The following is a 27,673-nucleotide window of genomic DNA, read 5'->3' on the forward strand; positions in this document are numbered from 1 at the left end:
GAGTAGGAAAACTGCCCAGGATTAATGAACATGCTTCTTGAGATACAAAACTACATTGCAATCCTGGCTTATTCCCTAGTGATGCCCTCCCAGAGAGGAGACGAAACCAGAATTTATGGAGGCAAATCAGTGTGATGTATTGGTTAGAGTTTAGGACTAAGGTCTGGGAGACCCAGATTTGAATCCTCACTCTGCCCTGGAAATTCACTGGGGAACCTTGGACTAGTGACAAGCTCTCGGCCTAACCTACCTCACAGGGTTGTTGTCAGGACAAAAAGGAGGAAAGGAAGAATGGTGTAAGCTGCTTTACATCCCCACTGGGGAGAAAAGCAGGGCATAAACAAAGTACACAATAAATCAACAAACCAGGATTTGAGCGACGGAGGTTTTACCAGAGGTTTTCCCGAGGCACATTTTGCTTGCAAAACGCTCCTGATCCTCAGAGAGGAATTTTGGAACAAATGCCAGGCTGAGCGGGGAAGGGGAATATGGGGGAAAAAATCAGGGTTTTGCCAGCCCTTCTTCCTCAAGATCTAACCCCAATGCACCAACTCCAATCTCGACCTGCTTCTAGATGGCCTGTTCTGGATTTCCCTGTGGCCAGAAGTCACAGAGGAACCAGCCCTGCTCTGCGCCAGCTTCCCTAGTCCTGGCAGAAGTCCAACCATCCATAAGCAAAACCAAACACACACAACCTAACTAGGGATCTTGCCAGAGCAACAGCATAGCCAGCTTCAAAAGGGGATTGGATCAACATATGGAGCAGAGGTCCATCAGTGGCTACTAGTCACTGCGTATTGTTGGAACTCTCTGTCTGGGGCAGTGACACTCTGTATTCTTGGTGCTGGGAGCGGGGGGGGGGGGGGGCAACAGTGTTCAGAGAGAGCCAGTCTGGTGTAGTGGTTAAGTGTGCGGACTCTTATCTGGGAGAACCGGGTTTGATTCTCCACTTGAACCTGATGGAATGGTCTTGGGTCAGCCACAGCTCTCACAGGAGTTGTCCTTGAAAGGGCAGCTTCTGCGTGAGAGCTCTTTCAGACCCGCCCACCTCACAGGGCGTCTGTTGTGGGGGGAGGAAGTTAAAGGAGATTGTAAGCCGCTCTGAGTCTCTGAATTCAGAGAGAAGGGCGGGGTATAAATCTGCAGTCGTCTTCTTCAGTGTGAGGGCTTCTAGCATCCTGGCCCCACTGATGGACCTCCTGATGGCACCTGTTTTTTTTGGCCACTGTGTGTTGGCCTGGATGGGCCACTGGCCTGATCCAATATGGCTTCTCTTATGTTCTGCATGACTAGCAGGCTGGCCCCTCTCTGCTCACAGAGTTAGAGCACTATTGCCAGATAATGCCAGGTGGCTAAATCACCCTGCCATGATTCTGACCGATTCTAAGGCTACTGCTACTGCCCAATGAGGAAGAAAGCACATGTGAAGTTTTGGAATTGCAAAGATCAATGCAGGCTTTGTGTGAGCAACGATCTTTGGCATCCTGTAGCCAACCACGCAATGTCTGTTCGCTCACAGCTGACTGGACCTAATCCAGAGCATATGTCTGCCCTGGCAACTAAGGAGCTGGAATCTGATGAGACAAACACAGCTACTGCCTTTTAATATTAAACAAGCAGAAAGCCAACATAAGTATACTTGGTGTTTGAATGGAGCCTTCAAAGTCTTCCAAGGCATTTTTGCGCACGTTACCATTTTATTCTTGCAACGGCCTGAGAAGGTAGGTGAATTCATTATCGCCAAGTTACAGAAAGAAGAAGACAGTAGATTTATACTCCGTCCTTCTCTCTGAGTCAGTCTCAAAGCGGCTTACAGTCTCCTTTATCTTCTTCCCCCACAACAGACACCCTGTGAGGTGGGTGCGGCTGAGAGGGCTCTCACAGCAGCTGCCCTTTCCAGGACAACTCCTGCAAGAGCTATGGCTGACCCAAGCCCATTCCAGCAGCTGCAAGTGGAGGAGTGGGGAATCAAACCTGGTTTTCCCAGACAAGAGTCTGCACACTTTACCACTACACCAAAGTGGCCTTCACCAGACTGGGAGGACTGAAGCAGAGAGAGGCCTTCGCTTGTCTAAAGTCCCCTACTGAATTCATAGTGCAGCTGAGAATCAAACCAGGCACTTCCTGATTTGTAGATATCTCTTAGTCACCGATAGGAGTGTGCAGGGGGGGGGGGATATGCCTTTTCAGATTCAGGTCCATTGGACCTGAATGATATTGGAATTTCCTGATATTCACAAATTCCAATACTGGTATGCCTTCTCCTTTCAATTGCAGAGGCGTGCCACCGAGGCGGTGCGACTCCAGCAGTGAAGAGAATGCCTTCTCCAAGGTACTAGTTACCCTGGAGAGTCTGCAAAAAGCATTAAAGCCAAAGCCTTTCCCAGTGTTGCCACCGAGCACTGGTGTTGAGAGGCTTCTTGCCTCTGGATGTGGAGGTTCCCTTCTACAATCACGCCCAGCAACTAATGACAGACCACAAACTAATCTTTTTAAAGCCATCTATTCAGACCCCAGAGCAGAAGACAAAACTAGAGATTGTTGGCAATCAACACCGGTCATATCGACTTGCTGAGGAACTTCACTATAAACATGAAGGAAAGATGGAAGGTAATCCCGACTGCAGATTTATACCCCGCCCTTCTCTCTGAATCAGAGACTCAAAGCGGCTTACAATCTCCTGTATCTTCTCCCCCAACAGACACCCTGTGAGGTGGGTGGGGCTGGAGAGGGCTCTCGCAGCAGCTGCCCTTTCAAGGACAACCTCTGCCAGAGCTGTGGCTGACCCAAGGCCATTCCAGCAGGTGCAAGTGGAGGAGTGGGGAAATCAAACCCGGTTCTCCCAGATAAGAGTCCGCACACTTAACCACTACACCAAACTGGCTCTCTTTCTAGTGTGATCAAGAGACTGAATTCAAGCCACCCCCTGTTTAGCATCAGCCCCTTACTGATACTCGCCTCACTCTCTCAGGGCTCTTTTTGTAGCAGGAGCTCATTTGCATATTAGGCCACACACATCCCGATGGAGCCAATCCTCCCTGAGCTTACAGCAGGCCCTGTAAGAACAGCCCTGTAAGCTCTTGGGAGCCCTGTGGCCTAATACGCAAAGAAGTTCCTGCTACTGTAGGATTGCGGTTTATGTTTTTGTAATATAAATACTGCAATGCTATAAGTGTTTGTTATTAGATAAGTAAGTTTTTTGAATATTTTTTTGTTATTTTTCACAGTTTTCTGTTTTATGCTTCTTACTCTGATACTCTAGGAGTTATGTTAACTACATGTACACTAGGCAAGAAGTGATCCTGGCCCCAATGTATGTTCCTACATGCTATATGTACATTCACAATTTCTTTTCCCAGGTACACACCGAAAACCTCTCAGGCACGCACCCAGAAAACATTAAATGTGTGAAGTGGCACAAGATATATATATATTTTTTAAGAGCAACGGCTTAATGGTCTCTTACACTTTGGGATATTCGATCTGAAATCCCATGGGGCCTCCCACTCTTCTCAAACAGTCCATGAGATTATGGGCTAGCTCCGAGTTCCTGCCGCTGAACATCACAAGCCAGTTCTCCAGAGGCATCACTCCCATTACTCTGACGTTCCGCATATCTCGGAACCAGTCCCCGGCACTCATGGGCATAATCTGTCAAAAAGAAAGGAGAGACAAGAATCAAGCTGCAGTTCAAGGCCGGAAGGTTTATGAGTAAATGGGGTAACAGGGACTTCAAATGCCATTTCTGTCAACTTTGCTCAAAATTCAGCATGAGAACTCACACACAACCCAACGAAACAGCGGATAAGAACTGCCCAATTGGCTTTTCTTCCTTGTAAACTGTGAAAAAGCTCTCAGTTTGGTGTAGTGGTTAAGTGTGCAGACTCTTATCTGGGAGAACTGGGTTTGATTCCCCACTCTTCCAGTTGCAGCTGCTAGAATGGCCTTGGGTCAGCCATAGCTCTTGTAGGAGTTGTCCTTGAGCTCTCTCAGAGCCACATACCTCACAGGGTGTCTGTTGTGGGGGTGGGGAAGGTAAATGAGATTGTGACCGCTCTGAGATCCAGAGTATAGGGTGGGATAGAAATAAGAGAAGCCATACACACACACACACACTCTCTCTCTCTCTCTCTAATAACCACTGATGGACCTCTGCTCCTTATTTTTATCCAATCCCCTCTTGAACCTGGCTATGCTTGTAGCCGCCACCACCTCCTGTGGCAGTGAATTCCACATGTTAATCACACTTCGGGTGAAGAAGTACTTTCTTATATCTGTTTTAACCTGACTGCTCAGCAATTTCATTGAATGCCCACGAGTTCTTGTATTGTGAGAAAAGGAGAAAAGTACTTCTTTCTCCATCCCATGCATAATCTTGTAAACCTCTATCATGTCACCCCACAGTCCACATTTCTCCAAGCTAAAGAACCCCAAGCGTTTTAACCTTTCTTCATAGGGAAAATGTTCCAAACCTTTAATCATTCTAGTTGCCCTTTTCTGCACTTTTTCCAATGCTATCATATCCTTTTTGAGGTGCGGTGACCAGAATTGTACACAGTATTCCAAATGAGACCGCACCATCAATTTATACAGGGGCATCATGATACTGGCTGAATTGTTTTCAGTTCCCTTCCTAATAATTCCCAGCATGGCGTTGGACTTTTTTATTGCATTCGCACACTGTCTTAACATTTTCAGTGACTTATCTATGACGACTCCAGGATCTCTCTCTTGGTCAGTCTCTGCCAGTTCACACCCCATCAACTTGTATTTGTAGCTGGGATTCTTGGCCCCAATGCGCATTACTTTGCACTTGGCCACATTTAACCTCATCTGCCATGTTGACATCCAGTTACCCAGCCTCAACAGATCCCTCTGGAGTGCCTCACAATCATCCCTGGTTCTCACCACCCTGAACAGTTTAGTGTCATCTGCAAACTTGGCCACTTCACTGCTTACTCCCAACTCCAAATCATTAATGAACAAGATAAAGAGCATGGGACCCAGTACTGAGCCCTGCGGCACCCTACTGCTTACCGTCCTCCACTGCGAAGATTGCCCATTTATACTCACTCTCTGCTTCCTATTAATTAGCCAGTTTTTGATTAGCCAGTCCTCAGGAACAGAGGCAGATTTCAATGAAAGATTACATATTTTTGTCAGAAGATCCACAAGTTCAACTTTGAGTTCTTTCAGAACTCTTGGATGTATGCCATCTGGGCCTGGTGACATTAGTTTTTAATTCGTCAATCAGTTGTAGGACATCCAATATCCAACATCATCATCATCTTCTTCTCTCAAAGCCATTAATTCCTCTCCTCCAGGCACGGAATCAGAGATTAATAATAAATATAACTGAGGAAGTTCTAAAACAGATGAGAGAAGTGGAGTTAGGTAAAAGTTGTTTGATTCCTTGGAGTTCTTTGATTCCATGCCTGGAGGAGAGGAATTAATGGCTTTGAGAGCTTTTTCACAGTTTGCAAGGAATAAAAGCCAATCGGACAGTTCTTATCCACTGTGTCATTGGGTTGTAAGCCGCCCTGAGCCCGCTTGCAGGATAGGGCGGGATATAAATCTAAAAAAAAAACTAAATTAAAAGCCTGGGAGCCAGATTCTTTCAAATTTCCGCAACACTATCCTCAGCTGCAGGACTTTTTTTGTAGTAGGAACTCCTTTGCATATTAGGCCACACCCCCCCCCAGGATGTAGCCAATCCTCCAAGAATTTACAGTAGGCCTTGTAAGAAGAGCCCTGTAAGCTCTTGGAGGATTGGTTACACCAGGGGTGTGTGGCCTAATATGCAAAGGAGTTCCTGCTACAAAAAAAGTCCTGCTCTGCAGAGCAAGTATTATGCAAATTGATGCAGAGCTGCCTGAGCCATTGAAACTCAGATGATGAATCAAGTCAACCAGACAAGAGCACCAACAAGAAACGACCAATCACATCTGTATCTGATGGAGAGTAGCCCGTTACAAACCCAATGAAGACAAACTTTTGTCATTATTCTGTGAGGCCTTCAGTCTCCACCCCCCACCCCCATTTCTGCTTTGGTGGAAGCAGGACTTTTTTGTAGCAGGAACTCCTTTGCATATTAGGCCACACCCCCTGATGTAGCCAATCCTCCAAGAGCTTCCAGGGCTCTTATTCCAGGACCTACTGTAAGCCCCAGGAGAATTGGCTACATCGGGGGGTGGCCTAATATGCAAAGGAGTTCCTGCTACAAAAAAACCCTGGGTGGAAGGAAAACAAACTCCAACTCTGGCACACAATCTGCACCTGACAGGGATGCCTGGAACTACGTAGGAGCCACTGCTAACTGAGACAAGGTTCAGGAGCAGGCCTTCAAGTGGAAATCAAGTGTCTAATACTTACCACATCCTGCATTAGGATTTTTTCTGACGTCACTACACGGCCAGTGAGGGAAACCTGGCACCCAAGCTGCAGCCCCCAGGTCTCCAGCTCTAAGCGGGCGTCTTTGTTTCTGCAAGAAAGCATTTGACTCCAATGTTAGCTAGTTCCTTCAATTTATACTCATTTCAAGTTTCAAAACCTTTAATGGCATAATAAATGATTTTATTATGCCATTGAAGGTTCTGAAACTTGAAACTACTCATATCTCTTACCAGTGAGAACCCAAAGTGGCTTACCTTGTTCTCCTCCTCCATTTTATGTTTTTTTTTACCATAAATTAAGAAGATACTAGATTTATACCCTGGCCCTTCACTCTGAATCTCACAGCAGCTTACAATCTCCTTTACCTTCCTCCCCCACAACAGATACCCTGTGAGGTGTGTGGGGCTGAGAGAGCTCTCCTGGAAGCTGCCCTTTCAAGGACAGCTCTGCAAGAGCTATGGCTGACCCAAAACCATTCCAGCAGCTGCAAGTGGAGGAGTGGGGAATCAAACCTGGTTGTCCCAGATAAGAGTCCACACACCTAACCACTATACCAAGCTGTTTTTCAAAAATCCAATTATCTTTCCCCCTAACTTCCACTGTCAGAAATGTTAAAAAGAGACAGCTGGGTGTAGACCATAACTTGGGAGAACCAGGTTCGAATCTACACAGTGCCACAGAAGCTCAATAGGCGCTTTCTGAGTCAAGGACTCTGTCTCACCTTAAGCAAACTCACAGGATGGCAATTGGGAGGGCAAAATTGAGAAGGGGAGAACAATTTGATAAGAGAGCCAGTTTGATGTAGCGGTTAAGTGCACGGACTCTTATCTGGGCGAACCGGGTTTGATTCCCCACTCCTCCACTTGCAGCTGCTGAAATGGCCTTGGGTCAGCCATAGCTCTCGTAGGAGTTGTCCTTGAAAGGGCAGCTTCTGGGAGAGCTCTCTCAGCCCCGCCTACCTCACAGGGTGTCTGTTGTGGGAGAGGAAGATAAAGGTGATTGTAAGCCGCTCTGAGACTCTGAGCATCAGAGTGGAGGGCGGGATATAAATCCAGTATCATCATCATCATCAGTTGCTCTGGAGTCCTGACCAGGGTGAAAAGCAGGATATAAATAAATATAAACTTTTAAAATTTCGGAGTGTGATAATTTTTTTAAAAAACTGAAGCGTGGAGTTAGTGGTGATCAACACCACATTCATGGAGAAGGGCCCACACAGAGCTGGTCTAGTACTGCTAAACAGCAGGCCAGGAGGAAAGGATGACAATGAATTTGGGTTGGTGACTAAGGCCAGCTGAAATCAGCAGGAGCCCCTGGGCAGCCTTCAGCAAAACAGTCAACCTAATCAAGGTACTAACCCATAATGACCCTCCAGGGTAACTGGCCGGGCACTGCATGAAACAGGATGCTGTACTAGAAGGGCTACTGCTCTGATCCAGCAGAGCTCTTGGTATGTAGCTAATCCCACCCTAACAATGCCCTTCTAAACAGAATTCCACCCTTCTGAGCCCACTGACTTCTGTAGAATCAGAAGAGCGCAACTTTGCTTAGGTTGGCACTGTAAACCTCAAAATATGCTGCAAAGAAAAGGAACAACGAACTCATTCACAAATTCTTGGTCCCCACCCTACACTCTGCTGTGGTCACTGGCTTAACACACTGTCTGTGAGCTGAGAATCTAATGCTGCTTATCAGAATCAATACTGTCATATGAGGATACAAACATAGCCACCACACTGACACACAAAAACAGAGAGGCAGCAAACATTAAATTAAGCAAGCGCTAATGAACACATCAATTCATCTCCACAGACTTATTTTTAGAATGTTGGTTTTCCAAACTGGAATTCAATTAAGCTCTATCCATTGAGAAGGTTGTTTGCAAAAGTTCCGTGAAACCATTTATGTGCCTCTCATGCTCTTTAAGGAGAAAAATATTCTTAGTATATTTAAAAATAACTCTGCATCATAACTGGTTACTGTACTTTAACTCCATCTAGGGGTTGCAGATATAGAATAAACTTCTCACACAATTATTAGGACACTGATTACCAACATCACCAGTGGTCTCAACCATCACCAGTGGTCTGACCTAGCCTCAGATCGCAAAGCATGGAGGCACACCATCCACCAGGCTGTCTCTTCCTTTGAGAACGCACGCATAGCTGGTCTTGAGGACAAAAGGAGATTGAGGAAGAATCGCACTGCTACAGCACCATCCCCAAATCAGACTTTTCCCTGCAGCCACTGTGGCCGGATCTGCCTGTCCCGCATTGGTCTTGTCAGCCACCAGCGAGCCTGCAGCAGACGTGGACTACTGCACCCTTCTTAAATCTTCGTTCGCGAAGCCAAGCCGAGAGAGAGATTACCAACATGTGTCCCATTGTAATAACCCCTAATCAAAGAAGTAAATGTTCTTCTTGTCTCCTCTTTTTCACTACACAAAAGTCAAGTATACTTTAAAAAACTGTAAAAGGATTTTGTTTAACTTCCATAATGTGTGCGTGTGACCGACTTCCCAGTCGCCTCATGCTGCTCTCATACCCCTCTTCTCAGCGGGGCTTCCGTCCGATTTCACACTATCTGCCCCGGGGCTGCAACTAGCTTCACCTTTTTCACGCAGCAAACAGAAACTTCTAAAAACCAGTTTCTGTTTGCCGCGCAAAAAAAGCCAGAGCTAGTTGCAGCCCCAGGGCAGATAGCGTGAAATCGGATGGAAGCGCCGCTGAGAAGAGGGGTGTGAGAGCAGCGTAAGGTTAGCGGGAAATCTGTCTGTGTGTGTATGGAAAAATGAAGGACATGAGTGCAGGAAACATACATCCAAACAAAACATTTGTGCCATTCATCAGCATTTAACAACTGTAAAACAAGAGCTGTTTCAATCTTTACGGTGCCACTGGACTTACTAACAACACCGTTGCTCGTTTCTGCTAAGGCTTCCGAAGAAGATCTTCTTAGCGTGTTAAGGAAGCTGTGTGGTGTTGCAGCTACAACTCACCAAGTTCGAGTTATACCTCTGTCATCCATCTAGTTTTCCGATGTACTCTGGCGACACACTGGTCTCCAGAATACCGTGCTAGCTGATCTCATTTTGAAATGACATTCCCTCAACACCGATTTGGGAGGCAAACTACGCAAAACATTTCTTCACTCATTTACACTAAGTTTGCCCGTGTTCCCTGCAGTCACACAGCAGCTGTGAGGAACATCCAGGGCCGGCCTTAGACTGTCTGGCACCCTAGGCATGGCTAACTTCTGGCACCCCGTCCCTGCACTGATAGCATCCCTGAGTCACATGGGGGGACCTCCAGAAGGCTGGCACCCTAGGCAATCGCCCAGTTTGCTTAGTGACAGGCTGGCCCTGGTAACATCCTCTAAAATAAGAAAGGAAAGCCCAGATGGGCTTAGAATGGTGCTGTGGGCTGAAGGAAGGGCTGCTGCCTCATCCACAACATTTTTCTCTTGTGAAAGCCATACTGGGGTGTCTGGGTCTGATAAGCCCAGACATGGACTTGCAAACCACTCGGGAAGCAAATCAGCTCGCTGGGGCAAGCCCCTGGGGACTAGGCAACCCAGGGCCATCTCTAGACATGACCAGAAACAAGGGTAGGGGGGACAGAGCAAGTGGAGGTGCGGCCAGTGCCCAAGTGTCCTCATCATTGAACAGGGTCAAGTCAAGATCAGAAAGGGAAGGAAAGTTTACCAGGGAGGCAGCAGGAATCAGAACTGCCCAGCAAGAGAGGAAATCTCCTAGGCATGACAGGGGAGTGGAGAACCTTCGGGAAGGGAGAGCCAGGTGCGTCTCGAGGGCTATGAGACGAACCTCAACCCCACTGGCTCAGTCGGAAGGACCAGGGAAAGACGGGGGAATAAAAAGGGGATTGCTGAGGGAACGTGAGGAACCACTCTTCAGGAATGGCAGAGAGTTGGGTCAGGCTGGAGAGAGAGAGAGAATCCCCGAGCCTCAAAGACCTTTCCAAGAGACTCTGAGCAGGGGTAATGGTGAAGAGCAACCGCCCTCTCAGGGAAGTCTGATTTCCCCCACCCTGGAGGTCTTCTCGGCTGACGAGGGCAGCGAGGAAGGTGACACGGGGACACTTATTTTGCCACTCCACATCCACATGCTCTACGTGGAACAGCAAAATTTGGTTTTCACACACAAAAAAAACTGCTTGGGGGCGGGGAGATACAAACCCCCTCTCAAGCACCATTCCAAAACCATTTGGGCTCTCATTTTTTCTTTTAGAAACGTATAGTGTTGCTTGCTTCTTTGTATCTGCCAAACAAGCAGGGCTGGATTAATAATTAGGCCAAGTAGGCACTGGTCTATGGGCCCTCATACCTATAGGGGTCCCAGGCCAGCTCCCCCCCCCCACTTGCAGTCCTCCCAGCCTGCACGCGTAGCCAGCAACTGAGCCACTCTTTGCCCGACTTGCCTGGTGTAGCTGCTGGTGTAGTTGCCAAGTTTGCCTCTCTCTGCCTCTCCCCCGCAGCTTTGTCAAAGGGGCTTTTAAGAAGGTGCCTGCAGGCTGCAGTGGGGGTCATGGGCAGCGGGGCAGGCACTTAGACGCTGAGATCATTTCCAAGGGTCCCCCAAGATTTCAAATGCCTAGGGGCCTCCACAGGGTTTAATCCAGCACTGCAAACAAGGGTTAATACTTGATGCATCCGATGGAGTGGATTTTGGTCCAAGCTTGCCAGCATCTTGAAGGTGTCAAAAGACCCTTTATTGCTCTGGCCACAACAGACAAGCACCGCTTACCCTCTTTAGAACTTTACATTCTGGAAAGCTTTGCCTGAAGACACGCAACCCCAGCAAAGACACAAGTCGGGTTAAAAGATCTGAAAGGCAGCAAGTTTTATGCAAAGTTACCTCTGAATGTTGTCAGCCAGTCTAGACAGCCTCTGTTGCCTGCTTTGGGGGGTCAGGTGTGTTTCCTTAGCCAACTCCCTCATCAAACGGAAATCAGCGATTGCCTGGCTGCTCAGACCTAATGAACAGTTTGGAAGGTTATTTAATAAGTCAGGAAATTAAATTTTGTGGAATGTGCCCGGGAGGGGGGGGGGAGCTGATAAAGAACACCAAGGATAGTTTGACTGACAGGCATGTGGAAGAGCTTTGGCTTCCACGATTAGCGGCTTTTCGACGAGTCAGACTTTACGGAGAGTGAAACGCTGCACTTTTAAATGGTCGGATCTTTGCCGATGTTTACCTGTCAAGTAGCAGAGCTCAGGAACCAGAAGGGCCACGCGGGGCTCAACAGTGTCGCTGCCACGTTTAGTCTTCAACTGGCTAACAAGCATTGGTTGGTTTAGGTCACTCACAGCTAAATCATACTTCTGCTCAGGGAAAGACAAATGCAAAATAAGCCAGCCACACTCATGAAACACTCCAAGTATTTGTGCACAAGTCGTTGGGAATCATGCATCCACAGTACCGTGGAAGTCAATGGAACGTAGCACTTCCAGTGACTTTTCATGTACTAACCCATAATGACCCTTAAAAAAACAGCGCTGTAAGGCAGCCCAGTGTTGTTATGCCCATATTACAAACAGGGAGTGGGACTGTACAGTTTGGATTGCCTAGACCAGCGGTGGCCAAACTGGCTCAGGAGCCAAACGTGGCACTTTCACACTTATTCTGCTAGTCTCGAAGCCCCCACCACTCCACTGGCCAGCTTGGAGAAGGCATTTCTCTCTTTAAATCACTTCTCCAAGCCAAGTAAGTCAGTGGCTTGGAGACTGCATTTAAAGTTAAAGTTGCTTTCTTTCCACCTCGCTCTCCCTCCACCCTCCCCATCTCCCTCCTTCCTTCCTTCCCTCCCTCCCAAACATCATGTCTTGTGGCTCTCAGACATCTGCCATTTAATCTACGTGGCTCTTATGTTAAGCAAGTTTGGCCACCCTTGGCCCAGGCCACCTTGCGCATTTGTAGAAGCAGCAAGATTCAACTGGGGCTTCTGTCCATAAGAACTCACTTCCTTAGCCACTACATTACAGCATCTCCCAGGTGTTCGGTTGCACTGTACTGTAAATTCACAGCAGCTTCCATCTGGGGATTGAAAGACAGTGAAGGGAAGGGGCAGGTTTATTGGCTACAAGGGCCCCAGCATAACTGCCACTGCATCTACACTTCTGCCGAGGACTGACGGTGGGGAAAGAGAAAAGCAGGAGAGCAGCAGCAAGAAGTTCCACAACAGGTGCATTTGAGAGTTGTCAATTTTGTCTTGGGAAATTACTGGAGTGGAGGGAGGCGGTGTGCTGCCTGGGAAGGGCCGAGCTTGGGGAGGAGAGGGAGCTGAGTGAGGTTGTTATGTCACTCAAGGACTTCTGTTTCTCCTAGGCATTATGGAACACTCTCCTCTGAAGTTGGGATGGTGGCTCAGTGGTAGAACATCTGCTTGGGTAAGCAGAAGGTCCCAGGTTCAATCCCCGGCATTTCCATCTAAAAAGGATCCAGGTGTGAAAAACCTCAGCTTGAGACCCTGGAGAGCCGCTGCCAGTCTGAGCAGACAATACTGACTTTGACGGACCGAGGGTCTGATTTCAGTATAAGGCAGCTTCATAAGGTCATATGAATTTGCCATTTCCTTCAGAGGAATCAGTCCCTGGAGATCAGTTGGAATTCTGGAAGAACTCCCCTGAGGTGTGTGGACGTTGTCTCTACCCACTAACTCTATGCTGCTGCCATGGCTGAAGAGTGTTTTTACATCCCCCGTGTGGAAACAGCTCGAGACAAGCATTGGCTAGGCCTCATCACCTCTAGATGGGAGTTTGAAGCCCCCTCAAAAATACTCCCTGAACTCCTCTGGGGACTCCTCTGAACTTCTAATTTGATGAGAATATTAGGAGCAGTCGTCCCTCTAAGCTGAGCTAGTGTGAGCTAGCTCACAGTTTTTTAGCTTCCGGCTCACACATTTTTGTCTTAGCTCAGGAAGGATGGCCCCAGAGCAAACTAACTAGAGCCAGTTTGGTGTAGTGGTTAAGTGTGCGGACTCTTATCTGGCAGAACCGGGTTTGATTCCCCACTCCTCCACTTGCACCTGCTGGAATGGCCTTGGGTCAGCTATAGCCCTGGCAGAGGTTGTCCTTGAAAGGGCAGCTGCTGTGAGAGCCCTCTCCAGCCCCCCCCCCCCCCACACCTCACAGGGTGTTTGTTGTGGGGGAGGAAGGTAACGGAGAGTGTGAGCCACTGTGAGACTCTTCGGAGTGGAGGGCGGGATATAAATCCTCCTCCTCCACCACCTCCTCCTCCTCCTTCTTCTTCTTTGTGTAGTTGCTCACAATTTTAATGCCAGTAGCTCACAAAGCAGAATTTTTGCTCACAAGACTCCACAGCTTAGAGGGAGTATTGAGTAGAAGTGGAGAGAAAACCAACTTTTATCTTTACGCTGAGGAATCCCTGAAAAGCTTCTAAAGAAATTCAGAGTTCTCCAAAACATAGTAGGAAAACCATAAAGAGCATAACATGTGCTTAGGACCATATCCGTTCCATATCTGCATTACTTCTGACGTTTACCAATCGTGATTGCTTTCCCACTGAACAATTCAAGCTCAACAATAAAGAGCAGAGTGTTTTCGCAGCACCCTGAGTCTTCTTTACCTGCTTGTAATAATCTTCGTAAGAGATCTGAGTGCCATCACGTTTCGGGAAACTATCTGTAGGCTTCACCGACCACTCAATATCATCAATCCGGTAGGTTTTGTTGTTGTATCTGCAAAGGGGGGAGAGGGAGGGAGGAGAGCAGGGAGAGAAAGAGAGAAACCAGCAAACTTACTTTATTTGCAACTTAGATTTATGGATCGCCCAATCACTGCGTACTCAGGGCTCTGAGCAATAAACAATAAAAATGCATATCATAATAAAATTTGTTCAAAACAATTCTCAAATGGTGCTAATACATCAGATTTCAAGAAGAAGAAGAATTGCAGATTTATACCCTGCCCTTCTCTCTGAATCAGAGACTCAGAGCGGCTTACAATCTCCTATATCTTCTCCCCCCACAACAGACTCCCTGTGAGGTGGGCGGGGCTGAGAGGGCTCTCACAGCAGCCGCCCTTTCAAGGACAACCCTTGCGAGAGCTACGGCTGACCCAAGGCCATTCCAGCAGGTGCAAGCGGAGGAGTGGGGGATCAAATCCGGTTCTCCCAGATAAAAGTCTGCACACTTAACCACTACACCAAACTGGCTCTCTGTTGTCATCATCGTGAAGCTGTGTCATCATCATGAAGGAGAGGTGGGAGAAAGTTGTGGGGCAGGGAGTGCCAGCCGAGATGGTGTCCATCGCTGTCCTCAACCAAAAGCTTGGTGGAGCATCTCTGCCTTACAGGTCCTGTGGAATTACATCAGGTCCCGCAGAGCACAGATGTCATTTGGCAGAGAGTTCCAGCAGGTGGGGAGCAAGGGCTGAGGAGGAGAAGGAGGAGGATATTGGATTTATATCCCGCCCTCCACTCTGAATCTCAGAGTTTCAGAGTGGCTTACAATCTCCTTTACCTCCCTTGCCCTCCACAACAGACACCCTGTGAGGGGAGTGGGGCTGAGAGGACTTCCACAGCAGCTGCCCTTTCAAGGACAATCTCTGACAGAGCTATGGCTGACCCAAGGCCATTCCAGCAGGTGCAAGTGGAGGAGTGGGGAATCAAACCCGGTTCTCCCAGATAAGAGTCTGCACACTTAACCACTACACCAAACCGGTTCTCTGAAAAAGCCCTGGCTGTGGTCAAGGACAGCCATACGTCTTTTGGTATAACATAGGCACCACACAAACCTATGAAAGATGGTGGAGCCTTTCCCAGGATACAAATATTTTCAATAAAAATTTTAAATAAAAGCACACAACAGCATCAACAGGGTTGCAATTCTTGCCTCGCCAGCTGGACGCATTCAGAACATCACCATGATGCAAAGACAAAGCTCTTTGGACCTTTCCACACCTGGACCTCCACCTGGGTTAAATCTGAGTTCAATTCACATTCATTTACCTTGCAGGAAAACCCTGGGCAAAACAGCAACGATGATATCCTGGGACAATCGTGGGGCAAAACAGGGGTGAACTCAGTGTAGCGTGGGGGGGGGGACATAAAAGCAGGGGTGAACTTGAGTGTAACATAGAATGTCATTCTGGGTACAGGGCTGAACCATGATCAATGTCTAGAGTAGGAAGGACCTATCTTTCTTTACCTGGTAAGAACTACGAGTCCCAACAGTTCCTTTTCACACGTCTCCGCAAAACGTGCCAGATCCACACTGTTATAAATTGCAGTCATAAACTCCAGGACGTTTTCGTTCCGAAGGACTTTATGGCTCACATCCGCACAGAGCATCACTCTGTTCTCAAACTGCCCCACCGACACAGCGAAGCCTGGCCAAAGAGTTAGTCTGAAAGGCGAAGGGTAAGAACCGATCAAAACAAAAGTCTGGGCTTAACAAAATAATTCTATTACAAGTCCGTACACAGGCTATCACAGTGTGGGAGAAAACCTTGACCAATTTCGCACTAGACTTTTAATCCTGGTTTAGCCCTGTCCCCAAGCTGACATTCTACACTAAAATCATAGAATCACAGAGTCATAGAGTTGGTTTCTCTGATTCTAGCGTAGAATGTCACAGTTTGGGGACAGAGTTAAACCAGGATTAAAGGTCTAGCGCGGAATAGGCCAATCTCTTCTAATCAGGGCTTTTAAAATAGAGAACGCCCACCAGGAACTCATATGCATATTAGGCCACACCCCCTGACATCACCATTGTTTTGCACGGGGTTTTTTGGTAAGCAGAAAAAGCCCAGCAGGAATTTATTTGCATATTAGACCACACCCTCTGACGCCAAACCAGCCGGAACAGCATTCCTGTTAAAAAAAAATCCCTGCTTCTAATCCATATTATGAATGATGGACAGGCCCCAGATTAGGAAGAGTCATTTCTTTATTCTTTTCCCACCTCTAGACTGACAAATCCTGAATGGCACGAGTGGGTCCATGGGGCTGTCTTGTTTTATAAATGGCAGACATTCATCATGGGTACGTTCAGAGAAAGATCTGCATCTTAACAGCAGGGCATATGGACTGCCAGCAGAAGGTGCCAGTTTCATCCCCTGGCATCTCCAAGCAGGAGCTGACTAGGAAGTGAACGTAACCCTGGAACGAGCCAAGCTGAGCGGCACCGCAAGCTAATGTTGCAAGAGCTTCTCAGCTGTGCAAACAAGAGATAACCTGGCAGCAGAGTGGGAAAAGACAGCTGGGGAAGTGACTCCAGTTCTTACTGCCAATCAAGGGCGTGACACAAATGGCCTCTGAGGGCTCTGGCGGAGTTGCTAGAGTTTGGCTACGATTGTTCCTGGATGCCAGTGCTCTTCAAGGGCAATGGCCCATTGGGGATTTCCATGTAAGTTAAATGGCCAGTCCGCCCATCTCAACGTTATAGGATCTCGGCAAAGACTTTTCTCTCCCAGAGTCCCTGATGAGCTGGTGCCAGCCATTACATTTCATTTGTCAAAACAGCTGCTAGGCAGCGGAGACCTTGGAGAATATTAGACAAGCACTTTTCAGTCTGCTGGGGTCTGGTGAAATTGATGGACTTTTATATATTTTTGTGAGAACCCTTTTGGAAGACTTTACTGCCTCTACGCATAGCAGGGGCAGTCAAACTTGCTTAATGTAAAAGCCACGTAGAATAGACGTCAGATGTTTGAGAGCCACAAGGCAGGGAAGGAAGCAAAGAGATGTGGGGAGTGAGACGTGGAAAGCAAGCAACTTTCAATGTATTCTCCAAGCTGCCAGTTGGCTTGGCTTGGAAAAGTGATTTAAAGAGAGAAATGCCTTCTCCAAGCCAGCCGACAGGGTGGCGAGGCTTCAAAAGCCACACAATACGTGTGAAGGAACCATGTGTGGCTCCCGAGCCGCAGTTTGGACACCCCTGATATATAGGTTTAGAAAGAGTGCTCTGTTACAGATACGCTCTATATGCTTTCTATGGCTTCGATATCTTTGCGGCTGATTATCATGTACCTTCGAGTATACTGCATGTTATTACCTATTTTGTTCCCTTTTCTGTTCACTGAAACTTATTTCTCAGGCACACAGAGGCCCCCATTCAGATCAGGATCAGGGGGTGTGGAGAGAGGGAGCTCAAGGCCTGGGAAGCCCCATTTGATAATGGGACAACAGGTACAAGCTGTTTCTCCAATGCAGCAAACTTATGTGTAGCCATTACGACATGTAATATTCAAAATGAGCACTGAGTCATGAAAGCTCCTTCCCTGACACAAATTTCATTAGTCTTTAAGGTGCTACTGGACTCTTGCTCTTTTCTACAGCTACAGACAAACATGGCTACCCATCTTGACTTATAGCATTACAATATTACAGCAACTGGTCTTTTGGGTTCTCTGAATTCCCTGCTTGGCTTTTTTTACAAAAAAAAAAGTCTACAGCCCTTTTGTTACAGAGACAGACCTCCCGCTTATCTCTCTGCAACTAATTCTTATATGTACTGCAAAAAATTCCAAATAAAGGACTGCATGCACTAGTATTTGTTAATAAGATACACAACTGTAAAACTGCAATGTAGAGCAGGGGTGTCAAACATGCAGCCTGGGGGGCAAATCAGGCCCCTGGATTGTTCCTATCAGGCCCGCGAGCAACTCACTGTCATCTGCTTCCTTCTCCCTCTCTCTTGCTTCCTTCTGCATCACCACTTGCTTTGCCAGGTTTGCTCAATCGCACAGGAGCTACAGAGCAAAGCTCCTCCCTTGGGGAGGAAGTGGGGGAAGGAGAGCTAGCTTTGCCAGGCTCTCTCAGTGGCACAGCAGAGCTACTGAGTTAAGCCTCTCTTCCTTCTGTTGGCAGAGGCTCCACAAACCAGTGAAGTGGATTAGGCTGAATGTGTGTGCTTGTCTGTGTTCTTTATAAAGAAGAAGACGACGACATTGGATTTATATTCCACCCTTCACTCAGAGCGGCTCACAATCTCCTTTATCTTCCTCCCCCACAACAGACACCCTGTGAGGTGGGTGGGGCTGGAGAGGGCTCTCACAGCAGCTGCCCTTTCAAGGACAACCTCTGCCAGAGCTATGGCTGACCCAAGGCCATTTCAGCAGGTGCAAGTGGACGAGTGGGGAATCAAACCTGGTTCTCCCAGATAAGAGTCCGCACACTTAACCACTACACCAAACTGGCTCTCTATATCTATATCTCCCCTACCTGGCATTACATTTTATGACACACATGGCCCAGCCCGACAAGGTGAAGATCTGGCCCTCATAACAAATGAGTTTGACACCCCCCCGACTGTAGAGAGAATCAACTTACTTATGCTGTGGTATCTCTATTGGATCTGAAGGACTGTAGAAGTTTCGTCCGATTTGGTACATAGACAACTTTTTCAAAATCCTAAAAATTAACATACATTTTTAAATACACCAAGCAATGAGAGTGTGAGTGGTAATATCATTCTCAAAAAGTAATTCAATTTACACAAAGCACTTTTCCCACACAAAGCCAACCAGCCATTTGAACTAAAACTGAATTTATGTGGAAATTGTTCAGGCATTAGAACTGTCAAAAAATGCAGTTATACTAGCAATTCTGAACCAGAAGTAAGTTGTCATCTAGTAAGTGTTTGTGCATGTTTGGAGGGGGGCGGGGGTCATACTGTAGCACAAATAGCACAAGCTTAATCTGAAGAAGTGAGCTCTAGTCCATGAAATCTTATTCTGGAATAAAATCTGGTTAGTATTTAAGACGTTTCTGGATTTTTTAAGATTCTTCTCCAGCACCACAGAAGAATCTTGAGAGTGCCTTGGACTGCAAGAAGATCAAATCAGTCAATCCTAAGGGAAATCAACCCTGACTGTTCCCTGGAGGTCAGATGCAAAAGCTCAAATACTTTGGCCATCAAATGAGAAGGGAGCACTCACTGGAGAAGATCCTGATGCTGGGAAAGACAGAAGGGAAAAGATGAGATGGCTGGACAGCGTTATTGATATAACTAACACGAATCTGAGCAGACTTGTGGAAGACAGGAGGGCCTGGCGTAACTTGGTCCATGGGGTCGCAAAAGTCGGACTCGACTGTGCGACTGAACAACAAAAAAAGACCTTTTAAATGTCTTCTGTTAACAAGCGCAAGTTGAATTAAGTTGACAGAACTCTAATCGGAACAAATGTTTTAATGGAGAGTGGTATAGTGGCAAGTTGCAGCCGACTGAAGGTTTTCAAGGAAAGAGGTGAACAGAGGTTGTTTGCAACTGCCGCTTCTGCACAGCGACCCTGGACTTCCTTGATGGTTTCCCGTGCAAGTACTCCCGTGCAAGTTTCCTATGCATGCAACCTTGCTGAGCTTCTAAGATCAGACCAAACTGGGCTAAGCCTGGGCCATCCAGGGCAGGGCTATTGAAGGTTACAGCTTTTAAAAATACAACACAGAAAGCACCTCATTTCCCGTGCAATGACGAAACAGCAACCAAAATTTGGGGAATGGGACAGATTGCTGAAGGCATTTTTGCCCTCACCTGTTTTGTCCGAGCAACAGAAATATATTCAGAGCATGTTCAGCTTTTGCTCTGACCTGCTGATGTTGAGAAGCTATTTTATGGGTTTAACAGACATAAAGAGAAAGATCTGAAGAAGGGTCCCAGTAAAAAGGCTTACTTCTTAAAGATGATGTTTAAAACCTGGATGCACGCAGGAGAGCCGGGGGGCAGCTGATTGACCAGCGTGAGGGTGATCTTGACAGCCTCTCCTCTTCGGGTTTCACAAGACAATTCTGTGACCTTTTTTTAAAAAAACACAAGTAGTCTACCATTTTATTTATTCCTTTATACATATGCCACTCCTCGGCCATCAGTCTCTTGAAGTAACAGAACCAGGGATGGAATTCTAGCAGGAGCTCCTTTGCATATTAGGCCACACACTCCTGATGTAGCCAATCCTGCAGGAGCTTACAAAAAAGAGCCTTGTAAGCTCTTGGAGGATTGGCTACATCAGGAGGCGTGGCCTAATACGCAAAGGAGCTCCTGCTAGAATTCCACCCCTGAACACAACTAGTACGATAATAAAAATCCCAATAAACTATCATTCAACGACCCCATCAAACCCCAAACTATAAAACCGATAAGAACAATGTTCAGACCAATACAGCAAAATCCCCAGGTAAAGAAAACGGCAAGATACCACTCTTTCAAGAAAGACCATCTTCAGTTTCCTGTCAGAATAAATAGAGAACAACTTGAAAATCCCTGCTTTTCTGGTTTTCTTTGGGTTTTTTTTTTTTGAAAGTGCAAATCTTGCCTCACGAAATCTGAAATAAATTTTGTTAAAGATGCTACTGGACTCCTGTTCAATTTTTTTTATAACAGAGAATTAATGATTCTATAAAGTGCTCCTATTGTTTCTAAAAATAAGATCAACAATCCATATACAAATGGAAGAACTTGAACTGGCACGCCTGAAAATTAACGAAGCCAGAGACTTCTGCCTCTTGGCACAATCTCGTCTTCTCAAACATGCAAAGCTTCCGGCTTGCTTACAAGAAGCCTGTGCCAGAAGCCAATGTGACGAGGAGTTCTTAAAAGGCAACAAGGGAAGGTCTGTTCCTCAACAGCAGGTATGAGCAAACAAACCAGCTCTGTCCATCACTTTAAATCCCCCTTTTGTTACATTTCCACCTGTAAATGCCTTGACGCAATACCCGGAGAAGCTAACAAAGATAGAAAAGTTGGTTGTACAGTCACAAACTCTGAACACGGCATTTAGTTTTGCAAAACATGCCTTTCTCTAGGCTGATGTACTTCCTGGCACTCAGTAACAGACACTATGTGAATACAACTGTCCAGGGCAGGGGTGGCCAAACTGCAGCTCAGGAACCACATGTGGCTCTTTCACACACGTTGTGTGGCTCTCAGAGCCCCCATCACCTGGCTTGGAGAAGGCATTTGTCTCTTTAGATCACATCTCCAAGCCAAACCAGCTGGCGGCTTAGCCAATGAATTTAAAGTTAAAGTTGCTTTCTTTCCACCTCCACCTCCCTCCCCCTCCTCCCATCTATTTGCCTTCCTTCCTGCCTTCTTTCCTGTTTCGCAGCTCTCAAACATCTGACATTCATGTCTTGCGGCTCTTAAACATCTGATGTTTATTCTATGTGGCTCTTATGTTAAGTAAGTCTGGCCACCCCAGTCTAGGGCAGTGGTTCTCAAACTTTTTGAAGGGAGACACACTTCTAAACTCGCTGTAGTGTTCAGGGCCTTCTTCCAAAGTAACTGCATTTTCACTTTCCCCCCTCCACACCATGTATTAAAGGAATTTCAAATAAGTTAGCTCTGAACTGTTATAGAATGCATGTTTCAGGCTCAGTATTTGTATAATGCTAAAAAGTAGAATGTTGCATTTTGCAGTCATCGTGCACCCCAAGCAGTGGAAAACACAAACTTGTCGTCAAGTCTCCTAAAACCTATCCCAGCTCACCCTGTTCTACCTCCTCCTCCTTCCTATTGGCCCCACAATCAGCACGCAAGAGTGTCACAATCCATCTTTGAGTACCAGCCCACAATCTGAGAACCACTAGTGTATGAAATGAAATCTCACTTCTGTTGTGGATGTGAGCTGCCCTGGACGAGCTGTGTTCTCTCCCTCTCTCTTGATCTCACATCTGTAAAATGGAGCAGCAGCAACCTGCCTCATGGAGCTTATCAGGCCTCGGATTCAGCAGGAGCTCACAGGAGAGCAGATCCTGAACCTTTCTAAGGGTTCCCCCTCCTCCTCCCCACCTTGTCCACTGAATAGTAGATGCAGCTGCATAACAATCCCTGGATGAGCTTCACCACCTATTTTTCTACAAAGCAACCCCTGGAGCTTATTATTATAAGGAGAGGAGGTGGCGTTACAAAGTGGACTGCACATCAGAAACAAACAGCAGCTTGTTCTCAATATTCTGCTTTACGTCACGCATTCATAGCAGTATAGTAGAGTTTGATAAAGAAGCAGGGCTTTGCAAATTAGATGTGGGGTCATAGACAACAAGAGTGCATTTGAATTTATATACTGAACCCCAATGGGAGAGGAAAGCAGCTGGCTGGTGGACCTAACACAGACCAGAGTGCTGATCTAGGCAAAGCACTTGGAGGTAGAGGATTTGCACAGGAAGGGAAGAGAATGGGGTAAGAGCCCGAGAAATGCAAGTTTTCCTCTCTGCCCCCAATGTCCCCCCCACTAAGTGAAATTTCAAGAGCAAAAAATAAACCGTACTTATTAAAATTCTGAGTAACGTAAAGACTTACATTGCTTTCTAATCTCTCCGTAACAATCCCTGGATGAGCTTCACCACCTATTTTTCTACAAAGCAACCCCTGGAGCTTATTATTAAAAAATAAACCGTACTTATTAAAATTCTGAGTAACGTAAAGACTTACATTGCTTTCTAATCTCTCCGTAAGAAACAGCGTCGCTCCATCAAACGCTTTGGCTTTTAGTTGAAATTTGGTGTGGCTGTACAACAGCGCAAGCTGCAACCGTCTCGACCCCAGCTCTGGGCTAAACTCGACATGGTATTGGTACAGTTGCCAGTCCTTGGGCAACCATAACCCAAATAGATTTGTGCAGATTTTGACGGGAATGCCGCTGGATCCTGTAAATAATTTTTAAATGAAGTCAATTCTCAGTACACAGCATTTTGCAACTCGTCACTCACCTAAGGTGAACAGCTATGCTTCCCAATCCAGAAGCCACCAGGGCTGTTATACCTGTTTTAGTATTTTTCACATGTGCCATAGTCTGTCGTGTATTCACTCCCATGTCCTGGAAAGTGCAGCGGATTCTACCTCCTCGGTCCATCACTTTATAACCAGAATCAGCAACCGAAAAGCCATCTCAAAAATTAAAAAAGAGAGAAAATGTTAAAATGTTTGTGGTACCAAAGAAAAAACCAGAGAGAACAGAATAGAACCATAGAGTTGGAAGGGGCCATACAGGCCTTCTAGTCTAATCCCCTGCTCAATGCAGGATCAGCCCAGAGCAGGGGTGTCAAACTCATTTGTTATGAGAGCCGGATCTGACATAAGAGAGACCTTGTCGGGCCAGGCCACATGTGTACCTATTTAAGATTAGGCAGCAGAGATATAAACTTTATAAAGGACACAGACAAACACAATTAAGTTGTGAGGTTTTTTTAAAAAACAAACAAACCTTAAAATAAATCATGCTTAAAACATTAGCACTTGTTGGGTCTTAAAGGTGCTTTCTTTGTATTACTCCTGTGGGATCCAGGGAACTGGGCAAAGGAACCTCTGGTTCCCTCCCTCCCTCCCCAGCGAGCCAGGAGGGGGGGGGAGCCTCAGCCAATAGAAGGAAGAGAGGCTTGGCTCAGTAGCTCTGCTGTGTGATTGAGAGAGCCTGGCAAAGCAAGCTCTACCTCCTCCCCTTCCTCCCCAAGGTATTTAGGCTTTGCTCTGTAGTTCCTGTGCAATTGAGCAAGCCTGGCAAAGCAAGCTGTGACATAGAAGGAAGCAAGAGAGAGGGAGAAGAAACAGATGACAACCAGTTGCTTGGGGGCCTGCTAGGAGCACTCTGGGGGCCTGATTCGGCCCCCAGGATGCATGTTTGACACCCCTGGCCTAGAGCATCCCTGACAAGTGTTCATCCAGCAACTGCTTAAAGAGGAGCAAAGCTAACAGAAGAACACCAGTGGCAAGACACCAGGCAGGATCTGCTACCTGAATACATGGAAACTGCCTTAATATGAGTTCCCAGGACTGGTTCGTCTACCTAGACTGGCAACAGCTCTCCACAGTGACACTGAGGAAGAATTTCCCCAACACCTGCTGCTCTTCAATTAGAGATGTCAGGGATGGTAACTGAGATCTTCTGCTCACAATGCAGCTGCTTTACCGCTCAGCTGCAGCCTCTCCTGTTAGGGCACAGCAAAGGGTCTTCTCTGTGGTGGCTCTTGTGTTGCAAAAGAGAAGGGCCACCACAGAAAAAGATCTGCTTTACGGTAAAACATATTTTTACTTTAGAAAACAACAGGACTTGGACCAGCACCTTTCAAGAGAACTGGATGGCACAAAAGGGTTCACAAGGTAAACGGTGCTGCCTTAGGTCAGCTGAGCCCAGGCTGTGTAAGGCTTTGATCACCCACGTCCTGATTATTCCATCACGTTCTGGGGAACAGAGTACTTTTACAGTACTTATTGCACCATTTAGTCACGCATCCTTACATTTCGGAGAGCTTTTCCCAACTCCTGAGCAGCTCTGAGTGGCATCTTCTCCAGCCAGCACAGCAATGGAACCACCACTCCCTGAGGAACCCTACAAGACAAAGATTTTAACACTGAAAAGATGAGCAATTCAGAAAGAAAAACTGGGCTGCTTCCAGTGTTCCCTCTAAACTGAGCTAGCGTGGGCTAGCTCACAGATTTTTAGCCTCCAGCTCACCCATTTTTGTCTTAACTCAGGAAGGATGACCCCAGAGCACACAAATTTATGCAATAGCTCACAACTTTAATGCCAGTAGATCACAACTTTAACACCAGGTATTTTCAGGTAGCCGGCTCCAGGTTGACTCAGCCTTCCATCCTTCCGAGGTCGGTCAAATGAGGACCCAGCTTGCTGGGGGGTGGGGTGTAGATGACTGGGGAAGGCAATGGGAAACCACCCCATAAAAAGTCTGCCATGAAAGCACTGTGAAAGCAACGTCACCCCCGAGCCGGAAACGACTGCTGCTTGCAAAGGGGACCTTTCCTTTCCACAAAGTAGAATTTTTGCTCATAAGACTCTGCAGCTTAGAGGGACATTGGCTGCTTCTATGGTTTTTTAAAAAAATACATATGCACCAAGATCGCACCTGTGGCAGAAAAGCAAATGTGAATGAAAACAAAACTGCAAACATACCGGTTCAGAAGAGCCAAGCTGTCCAGGCGTTCCTTCCTCTACAGAGAAGGCCTTCCCTCTTGCTTTCACACGAGCTCTTCCAGACATTTGGGACTCCCTAAGTGGTAACATATACAGCCTAGTTACGGGAACTGCACTGGCTGCCAATTGTGTACCGAGTTCATTACAAGGTGCTGGTTATTACCTTTAAAGCCCTATATGGCCGAGGACCTGCCTACCTTAGGGACCGTCTCTCCCCATATGTTCCCCAGAGAGTACTGAGATCTAGCTCACAAAATCTGTTGAAAATCCCTGGGCCAAAGGAGGCCAAACGAAAAGTGACAAGGGAGCGGGCCTTCTCGATAACAGCACCCCAATGGTGGAACCAGCTACCAGAGGAAGTGCGGGCCTTACAGGACCTTATTCTTGCAAAACCGTGGTGGAACCATTGCATCATCATCATAAAAACTATGTTTATACGCACATCAAGACTGTAGCACCATCTTATGTTATATTGTGGTTTTATATTATTAACTTAAATGTTGTTTATATCTAATTGTATTTTAATTGTTAATTGTTTGAATTTTATTGTATCATTGTATGATGTACTATGCCTTGTAAGCCAACCTGAGCCTGCCTTGGCAGGGAGGGCGCGATATAAATTAAAATTTATTATTATTATTTCTCTAGTTTAACTTACTGGGGGGGCAGAATCCAAAGAACACAATGAAATCCAGGCAGCAGAGTGAGTTATACAAATTAGCACTACTGCATTTATCCCCTGAATGTAAGGTGACCCCTTGAAAAAATATCCACAAAGATGTATTATGGAATATAATTGTAAAGTATGCAACAAATATAAGACAACCCCTTTTTCGATGGCATGACTGTGAAAAAACATTTCCTTACACATTTGAGAAAATAGTGCATACCAAGTAGAAAGCCACTTAGAGATGAATTACGCATAATATCTAAATTCAGCAACTGGGTTTTCTGGAACATCATTTAACCACAGCTGAGGGGAGGGGGGAAGCACAAATCTGATCTGGATTCAGCCCACAGAATTTGGGAAGCTGGGGTTAATTCTTCCCCCTCCCCATTGTTTCCCCATATCTCCCACCCCCACAGCAGCAGGGGAAATTGAAAGAGACAAGACAGGTACTTGATTATAAATTCAACATGTTTTTTGGGGAAAAGGTCTTCATTTGAGGAAGTGTTCAAGAGGGCCAGTCCATATATTGGCTGCTTACAGCCAGGCAGTTTAAGGCAACCCAGAGACGCCTTAGAAACCAACTAGAAAAACCCATCCAAATGCACATATATTCCGCCCGCCCTCATCCCATACTCAGCTGGTCCTCTGGCATCCTTAGAGCGGCTCAAAAAGCTACCACTTCGAAATTTCTCAGCCGCATGCCTCTTTGCCGTCTTGACGCAGAAGCATAAAAGCAAGGCAGATTGGTGGTGTGAACCTGCCAATCTGCTCTAGGCATTCACAAGTTTGTTTGTTTTTTAAACTGCCCAGAGTGTATGGGCGCATGATCACTAAAAATGTATGGAAAAAAAGAAACCCAAACCACACCAAGGGAATGGAGCGCCTGTGCCAAGGCCCCCTGTGGGTAGGATAAGGGCACCTCGCACAGGAGGGTGTGGACGGCTGAGACGCTTCATAGCAATGATCACTTCCACCTCACCTCTTCCTTGCACTGAACCCACTATATTATAGTGTACATCTTAACAAATGCAAACAGCAGAACATGTGCACTGATATCACCAGGGACTGAATTAATGTGAAAAAGTACCCATGAACACAAATGTCAATACACACAAACACACACGTTAGCTGCCTAACACTGACGCATCAATGTCAGCAGCATCTGTGTTGTGTTAAGAATGGGAGAAAAGGCATATGCTACTGAGATTATTATTTTTGGGGGGGGGGTGGAATCAAGCTCTAAAAATGAGCAGAGCAATGAAGAGTTTTTGCCCCTCACGAGAGTCTTTTTAAACCCAGAAAAAAAGAATAAGCTCAGTCAAGGGAAAGAAGCTGCGTTACAACAAAAGATCCCTTAAAGCAACTTATTTCTCCACACGATTCCAATCCAAAGCATACCTATCAGGCTTGTAAGCCGCCTACCCTGTGCTGGCATTAGGCCACCAAAGCCACATCTGCTCAAAAGTAACAGAACTAAGTTGGAGTCCAGTAGCACTTTTCAGACCAACGAGGTTTTATTGAGAATGTAAGCTTTCGTATGCTAAAAGTTACTGTTATATTGGTCTGCTGTGCTGGATGCAGTTTATCCATCCTTCCAGCAGGGGGAGCCAGTCATTGAAGAACTGGCAATAGCTCTCTGCTTTATTCTGCCGGGTTACAATGCAATCCCAAACATTATTCCAGGATACTGAACGCTACCAGTTATAA

The 27,673-nt window shown here is 46.5% G+C and overlaps 1 protein-coding gene across 1 annotated transcript in view; it reads right to left on the reverse strand.

The window, feature by feature from the left end:
• PIWIL4 (piwi like RNA-mediated gene silencing 4) overlaps window positions 1-27,673 on the reverse strand; it is a 54,923-nt gene that overhangs the window by 19,846 nt on the left and 7,404 nt on the right. Inside the window, exons 2-13 of the mRNA XM_060235189.1 lie at window positions 25,276-25,372; window positions 24,603-24,693; window positions 23,130-23,255; window positions 22,800-23,014; window positions 20,044-20,165; window positions 18,704-18,784; window positions 15,579-15,776; window positions 13,997-14,108; window positions 11,607-11,733; window positions 11,267-11,384; window positions 6,373-6,481; window positions 3,467-3,651 (exon numbers count right to left, since the gene is read on the reverse strand). Of these exons, the coding sequence (XP_060091172.1) occupies window positions 3,467-3,651; window positions 6,373-6,481; window positions 11,267-11,384; window positions 11,607-11,733; window positions 13,997-14,108; window positions 15,579-15,776; window positions 18,704-18,784; window positions 20,044-20,165; window positions 22,800-23,014; window positions 23,130-23,255; window positions 24,603-24,693; window positions 25,276-25,372 (1,581 nt within the window). The remainder of the gene's footprint in view (window positions 1-3,466; window positions 3,652-6,372; window positions 6,482-11,266; window positions 11,385-11,606; window positions 11,734-13,996; window positions 14,109-15,578; window positions 15,777-18,703; window positions 18,785-20,043; window positions 20,166-22,799; window positions 23,015-23,129; window positions 23,256-24,602; window positions 24,694-25,275; window positions 25,373-27,673) is intronic.

The sequence above is a fragment of the Heteronotia binoei genome, chromosome 3 (assembly GCF_032191835.1).
Source record: "Heteronotia binoei isolate CCM8104 ecotype False Entrance Well chromosome 3, APGP_CSIRO_Hbin_v1, whole genome shotgun sequence".
Lineage (NCBI taxonomy): Eukaryota > Metazoa > Chordata > Lepidosauria > Squamata > Gekkonidae > Heteronotia > Heteronotia binoei.